Consider the following 7,639-nt stretch of genomic DNA (forward strand, 5'->3'; position numbering starts at 1 on the left):
TGTACATACTATACAAAAGGACACACACACACACACACACACACGTCATTGACGTTTCCTTTTACCAAATGCCTTTTTCTTATTGTTTTTAAACCTGCTCTGTGTCTGCCCATCAGAAACTAATTTTACACCTTCCTTTTACTCCAGGTGAGAAGCCATTAGGCTTTTTGGAAGGGGGATGAGAAACAACATGGCACAAATGCAACTCCGGAGACCATCCTGGAGAAGAGGTGGCATTTATGGAAGACACACAGCTGATGAAGAGTTCCTCTAGCCCACCATCCAGTCCCACTACCTTTCAAATCTCCTTTTCCTGGAGGAGTTTTCCATAAGGAATTCTTTCGAGCGGCCCAGCTTTCCTTCTAAGATGATCCAGATGTTTTCCTTTGTTTCTGCATCCTCTCTGTCACTTGTTACTGTGGCAATCTCATAGGCTTTAAAGCATAATTAACACACACGTTAAACAGAAAAGGAAGAGCAGATGGCCAGAAAGATCTCTTCATTTGGCTGTCACTTCACTTAAAAACTGTCTTCCTAATATTTATCACAGCACACAAGAAAGCATTTGCAAAATAAGGATGGAACCATACTGAGATCTGTGGGACTTTTGACTTCTATGTGCTTTGGATTTCATGCAGGGATAGAGTACATGAAAAATATAAGTACTGCTCGATCAGCTAGCAAGAGTAGATGAAGCTGTTCTTGAACAAGCTGTATCCAGCTCCCTGCTGTGCTAAGCACTCCCTTTTTAACACAGCCCAAATCTTACAGTTTTTGTGCCACCGTTCCTAACAGGGACAGTGAGGGTATCCATGTACCCAACAGGATGTGCTCAGATGCTACGGTGGCATGTAAGTACCCAAAATGGCAACCAAAAGGCTGATTTTTTTGCGGGGCAGAGTGAAATCACACTGAAGTAATGTGATTATTAACTCTCCAGGACTCTCCTGAAGAAGAGCACTGTGGTGCAGGAGTTCTTGAGATGCACTTTGCATATCATCAGTGTGGTTGATGTGCGAGTGCCAGGCTGGGTGCACCCAGCGAGCAAACTCTTGCTCGCTCGCTTGCTCACCACATTAGACACCAGTATCATTACCTTGGACTCAGTGGAATTACCCAGAGCAGACCCAGGGCTATGGGGTGTTAAGCTCAGCCGTCATGTTCAGCTGGGATACTTGAGCTAGTAGCCCAGAACATGTTAAGAAGGAAGCTGGAGCAATGTTACTTACAAAGCTTTCAGGATTAAACTTATTTTCCACCTCAAAGACTCAAGCCCATTATTTCTAATGAGACCATAACCATGTGTCCTTATGGCTTACTGCTGGATTGAACCGCTGCAGATGGGCCCCTCAAGTTTCAACCCATAATAAGATCTTTTTCTTCCTTATAAATCCTGATTTGTTTCTTTCTTATCACAGCATTTCACTTTTGAACTAAGGAGTACCTTAAGTAATTCAACCCTTAAAGCCTGCAAATACCAATGCCTATTGCATGGGAACCCTCAGTGGAGCAGCTTGCAGGAGATGTGATCCTATGGCCCCTGAGGTCCCTCAGCAAATGCCACAAGTCAACTCTAAACTTACTGGTCCGTTCCTTCAGTTCCAAGATGTCATTATTGGCACAAGCCAGTTCCCTTATGAGCTGCCCATCGTCTTCACCTTTAGCCAGCCAGCGATCACACTGGAAGCGAAATGTCTTGTCCATGTTGAGCAGCTTGCAGGAGATGTGATCCTATGGCCCCTGAGGTCCCTCAGCAAATGCCACAAGTCAACTCTAAACTTACTGGTCCGTTCCTTCAGTTCCAAGATGTCATTATTGGCACAAGCCAGTTCCCTTATGAGCTGCCCATCGTCTTCACCTTTAGCCAGCCAGCGATCACACTGGAAGCGAAATGTCTTGTCCATGGCGGAGTCCTTCACGTCAATATATTCCAAGTGCCAACCTGGTGCGATTCCTAGTAAAACAACAAAATAAAAACACTTTTGGATATTTTCACATTGCTTGGGTAAGGAGGTGAGATACCTCTCCTCAGGAGTACCCTGCTGGTACTAGAAATGATCTATATTTGCTTCAAATAATGTTGCCAGTGAACATGACATTGTTCTGATACCAAAAGCAATGACGACCAGCTCAAGACCATAATCTGATCCCTCTTCTAGAGTCAGGCTGTTGAGGGAGTCACTGGCTTTTGATCAGATATAAGGGTGTTGGAGCATGGTCCTGGATAAGCTAGATTTCAAGCTCTCTGGGCAAGGGGCCATCTCTTGTCCTTGCCCAGCACTTTGCACGAGACAGGACTTCTGCAATACCAGTAGCAGCAGCAGTCAACAGGGAGAACCGGGGCCGGTGTGCCCCCTGTCAACACACCAACACAGGAATCGCCCCAGGAAGAAGCACTACTGTGGTTTAGGGACAGCAAACCCTTACAAAGTCCCAGGGAAACCAGGGCCCTGCAGAACTGTTTGCCGGAGCCAGAAGCAAGAAATCTCCTGGAAATCAGAGGGTTTGGGGGCAAAAGTTAATGGAGCAGCTTCTGTCACAGAAACCGCTGCTGATTCTTCCTTCCATTTTAAAGGAAACATGAAGCCTGAAAGCCAAAAGAAAGATACAAGTTCCTGTTGCACCTAACCCCCATCCTTCCACCACACGTCCATAGTTATTAAAAAAGACACAGCAGTGTGTGCATGGTTTGTGGGGGTCCCTTCACGTCTTGGGAGTGCTAGTTGGCCACAGGCTGTAGGGTTTAGTGTCTTTCTCTATGGCTCCCCAAACCCTTCATGTTTGGATTTGAAGGTCAGAAGGTAGATTACAACTTGCTCCTTTGACCCTACCAGCTAGAACATGCAAGGAAATTACTTATGCTATCCTGATCTTGCCAAGCAACCAGGGTGAATTCACTAATGTTGTGACTGGATATGAACGTATGACAGACTAAAGTGATGGATGTTCCAGCAGGGACCACCAAATCACCTAACTTTGGCTTTGGAGCCTCTGAGGACTCATAGCTCCCTTTTAGTTTTCTATTTCCTTTTTTTTTTCCAGTGGAAAAGCAACTTTAAAATTAAGAAAAGGGCATTTGGGAACATTTTCCTGATTTCTTTGTTGAAATAGAAGGAGCCCTTGTTGAGCTTAGGTGGGGGGACAGGAGGTTCTGACAGTTCTATTTACAAGTCCTGTTATTAGTCAGACAAAGAAAGATTATGTTCATGATGAGAGATCTCTGCTGACTTATTATTTGTTATTATTTACATCCCAGAGACACTAAACAGCTCTTGCTCTTCCAAGAACTCACTGCCATGTGCCTACTTCCTTAGTTTGCAAATATTAATCTTCTTTAGCCCTGAAAAGGAGATGATGGCACCTTTTTGAGTTATGTCAACAAGTCTCCCTGCTCCTGTGGACTGCGATCGCTCCACACCACATGTTGGCAGTTCTCTACCAGCCTCACAGCCATTCCTGTTTTGTACTTTGGCTTCCTGAACCTTCTCCAAGCTAGGAAATCTCCCGCTACAAAGCACAGACCTCAACCAAAGACACCACTTGCCCCTTAAATTTAGAGGCACAGAACCGCAGAATCATTGTGGCTTGAAGGGACTTCTGGAGAACGTTTAGTCCAACCCCCTGCTTAGAGGGAATCAACTAAAACAGGTTGCTCAGGGCTGTGTCCGGTCAGGTTTTGTATATCTCCAAGGATGGAGACTCCACAACCTCTCTGGGCAACCTGTGCCAGTGTTTAATTACCTGTGCAGAGAAAAAAAGCTTTTTTCTTATGTTTAAATTGGAATTTCCTGTATTTCAATTTGTGCCCTTTGCCTCTTGCTCTGTCACCGGGCACTGCTGAGAAGAGTCTGGCTCCATCTTCTTTACTCCCCCATCAGATATTTGTACACCTTGATAAAATCTCCCTGAGCCTCATATTCTCCAGGCTGAACAGTCCCAGCTCTCTCAGCCTCTCCTCGTAGAACAGACGCTCTAATTCCTTGATCATCTTTGTGGCCCTTCACTGGACTCTCTCCAGGATGTCCACATCTCTCTGGCACTGGGAGGACAGTGCCATGTGCCAGTGACAAGACCTGTGCAAATACCATGGGTGCAGCACCCAGGCAGGGGAGTTGGATGCACCACCCAAACGTGCATGACCTCCTCCAGGCTCCGGCAGCAGAACAAGGGTATGAAGGGGTTTTGGGGGTGAGCTGGCATGCGATACCCTCACAGATCCTCACCAGTTTACTGCCTCCTGGGCAGACCTTATCAAGTTCCCCAGGGCTCCCACCGCACTCTAACTGGAGCAACTTTGCTCTTTGGGGCTGTTTGGAAATTTATTCTAAACACGTTGGCAGTGTCAGCTGTTAATCTTTTTGGCAGGCTCATTTCCATTTAAGTTCAATGAACGTCTCTGCAGCATGTTCAGGAGGCTGCTCCGCTTCCATCAAAACTTTAGTTAAAACAGCGCCGGATGAAAGAAAGAAAACATCCCATCCTTCTCCATCGAGAGAGATCAACGACTGCAGACCAGGATAGAATAAATTGGTGATCTTAGTTCTGTTGCCAGCAGTGAACAGCACGACTGGGGCAGGATCAGTGCTAAGCAGTGGTATCAGGAGAGAGGCTGAATGAGGTGCACATACCCTCCTCCCTCTTCTCCAGCCTGGTCCCAGCAGCTGCTCACCAGGAGAGCTGCAAAAAAAACCTGCTCTTTTATCACAGGGGTAGGTGGGCCAGAGCTGACTTTCCAGCACATGTTGGAGTTGAGGGCAAAGAAAGCACAAAGTGCAGCTTTTCCTGGTGTTCCCTGCGAAAGGTGCCATTTATCAGCTCTGGGCTATTTAAAGAGCAAGCTCTGGGCTCTGTCAGGGGATCGACACTGAAAAGCAAATACCAACAGGGTGTCCCTTACAGTACAAGTGTACCTCGAATCAAGGAGCTGGCTGGTCACTCTTAGAAAAATGGTGCTACTGCCTCAAGGCATCTTCCTGTCTGCTTTAAGGAAAAAAAAACTTCTCTTCCCTCTCACTAGAATTGGTCTTTCCTTTTTCCTGTTTTCCTTCCTGATGGTTAGCAACTTAAATTAGATTAGGAGACCTGGAAGCTGTAGAAGTATCCTATATTGCTTATCATTTCTCAAGAGAAATAATTCACTCCAGGTGAATGCTGTGCTGCTTATGTCCAGAGCAGCACATCTTCCCACCCTGTCCATGTCTCCTGGTGCCAGGAGCGGTGTCACATCAAGCGTTTCACCGCTGCAGCATTAAACCCCATTTAAAAGCTGATATGGAAATGGAAGGATTGATTCAGGGTTGAAGAAATTATTCTGCTTTACCAGAAAAATAATTGTTTTTCTCTTGTTTCAGACTGGGAAAAGATACATTTAATTTCTTTTTGTATCGATATAGAAAAAAACCACAAAGTCCCGTTATGCACAGAGTCTAAATGTGAGACTTTCCCTCCACTGAGCTGGCTCTGAGTGCCAGGGGGCACATCAGTGGAAGAAGAAACCATGTTTGCAGAACCACTTTTCAGGTCATGAAATCCTGGGTTCAGGATATTACCCTGTTTCCACCTTCTGTTTCCGTGCGGCTTTTGCAGAGCAGTGGGCTCAGAGGCGTCACAGCACCTGAGAAACAACAGGAAAGGGAACTACGTCTCATATGGGTGTAACCCTGGAGGCATCAAATCCTCAGCACAAGCTGGTTTATGGAGTGGGCATCAGTGAGGGAGTGAGGAAGAAGAGCCAGGAAAGTGGTGTGGACGTAGCAGGGTGGAAGGACTTTCCTAGGTCCTGGCCACTGCTCGCACAGCCTGACCATGCAGGAGAAACTGGAGGATCTCTGCAGTGATGGCTCATCAGCCTTTTCCCTGGGTGCCAGGATGCTTTTGGATGATGGATCTTGATTCAGCATGAAAGCCACAGCTGTTCCATCACTCAATTTCCAGTGTTTGCAGAAGAGCCAGAGCAGATCTGTTTGTATCCCTTCGGCACCTCGACCAACAGTGCCAGGAGAACAAGGGCTCAGGAACAAATCGACTGCATGAATGCCTTGGAGAGCATCGCGGGCTTTTCTGCAGTGACCCCAGTACAAACCAGCACCACTACATTTGTCTCCATTACTGCTTTGGGGCAGAAGGGAAGAAATAGCACTTATCTGAGCAGTTCCTGTTTGATTATGCAGGTCTCGGTCTTTAAAATAGTTTGGCCACCACTGCGCCATTGTGGAAGATCCCCTATCACCATAACAAGTGTTCAATGTTTGCAACAAAAGGTACTTCACTCCAGGCCTGTTTTGCTGCCATCGAAATCCCCAGCAGCAAACCTGCCCTAATAAAACCCATGGCTGTGCCACGTAAGCTCCTTAATGGTCCACAGCTGGAAGTGACATTTTCAATAGCGTGCAAAACATTTCAAATGTAATTAGAGGAGGAGAAGAGCTTTGGGGAAAACAGAATCACTTTGCTTGCTTGACTCTGGCAGTTGTATAATTTAGTGTCATGTAGGGAAATGTATTCTCTTCCCCAAGTGCCCTTATCCAAAAAAGCAGTTATTTGTCCCATTTATCCTCCTTTCCAAAAGGGCTTAAGCTGACAGCTGGGTGATGCTGGGCAAGGGCCTCCTGTGTACGTCTGCAAGGTCTTCACAGGACCATCTTGTCTTTTTCCCAGGCGATGCTAAAAGCCTGTGCTTTCCTGACCTTGGACAGACAGGTTGGATTGTAAGCTCCTTGCCATGCCTTTCTGCAGTGATTAGCACAATCGAGTCTGACTTTAGAAGCAGTAGATGCAACACAGATAATGACATTACCGCTTCATTGAACTAAAACCCCAACTTGCAGCACCACAAGTTTCTTTTGCCCCTCTTGGGAACAGTCACCACTTGCCCCAGCCTATATTCACCCCTAAAATATTAAGCTGTTCTGACACATGCAGAAACATGGGAGGATGGGAGAAAGAGCGTGAGAATGAACCGAGTCTGGTGGGTTCACCACTGACCAGGCACCTGGTCCCTGACCTGGCTTTAGTAAATATTAACTATTCCTTGCAAAGCGAGAGCTGGTGGGATCAAATCTGTGCTGGCAGAACCACATCCAGGCTTGGATACACACATGCCCATGGAAGTTAAACTGACTCCACTCTTTGTAGCCGTGTTAAATTGATTTTCCTTTCTATCCCTTGTCTATCTGTAGCAGCATTTCTTTGGTTTGGTTTTGAAAACGGTTGATGCCCCATCGAGGATAAAAGTTGTCATTACCGGTGTTTATGATCCCATAGGAGTAAACGAAAAATCCTGCTCAGGACTGGACTGCTCAGGGACCAGTGAAGAATTGCTGCTGCCCAGCCATTCACAACCATCAGCCAGCACTGCTCAGCCCCCTAATTGCATTTTTTTTTTTAATTTTCACATTTTCTGAAACATAAAGTAATGACCATCGCAAAGACAGTTCATCAGCCTTGTGTCCTCTGACATTAAAGCTGCCTGGTGGAAAAGGACCTGGGGGTGCTGGTCGGCGGCCGGCTGAACATGAGCCGGCAGTGTGCCCAGGCGGCCAAGAAGGCCAATGGCATCCTGGCCTGTATCAGAAATAGTGTGGCCAGCAGGAGTAGGGAAGTGATCGTGCCCCTGTACTCGGCACTGGTGAGGCCGCAC

At 46.6% G+C, this 7,639-nt stretch overlaps 1 protein-coding gene across 1 annotated transcript in view; it reads right to left on the reverse strand.

The window, feature by feature from the left end:
• LOXHD1 (lipoxygenase homology domains 1) overlaps nucleotides 1–7,639 on the reverse strand; it is a 134,545-nt gene that overhangs the window by 4,467 nt on the left and 122,439 nt on the right. Inside the window, exons 37-38 of the mRNA XM_009278427.1 lie at nucleotides 1,784–1,954; nucleotides 296–434 (exon numbers count right to left, since the gene is read on the reverse strand). Of these exons, the coding sequence (XP_009276702.1) occupies nucleotides 296–434; nucleotides 1,784–1,954 (310 nt within the window). The remainder of the gene's footprint in view (nucleotides 1–295; nucleotides 435–1,783; nucleotides 1,955–7,639) is intronic.

This window comes from Aptenodytes forsteri, unplaced genomic scaffold (genome assembly GCF_000699145.1).
Source record: "Aptenodytes forsteri isolate BGI_AS27 unplaced genomic scaffold, ASM69914v1 Scaffold178, whole genome shotgun sequence".
Classification (NCBI taxonomy): domain Eukaryota; kingdom Metazoa; phylum Chordata; class Aves; order Sphenisciformes; family Spheniscidae; genus Aptenodytes; species Aptenodytes forsteri.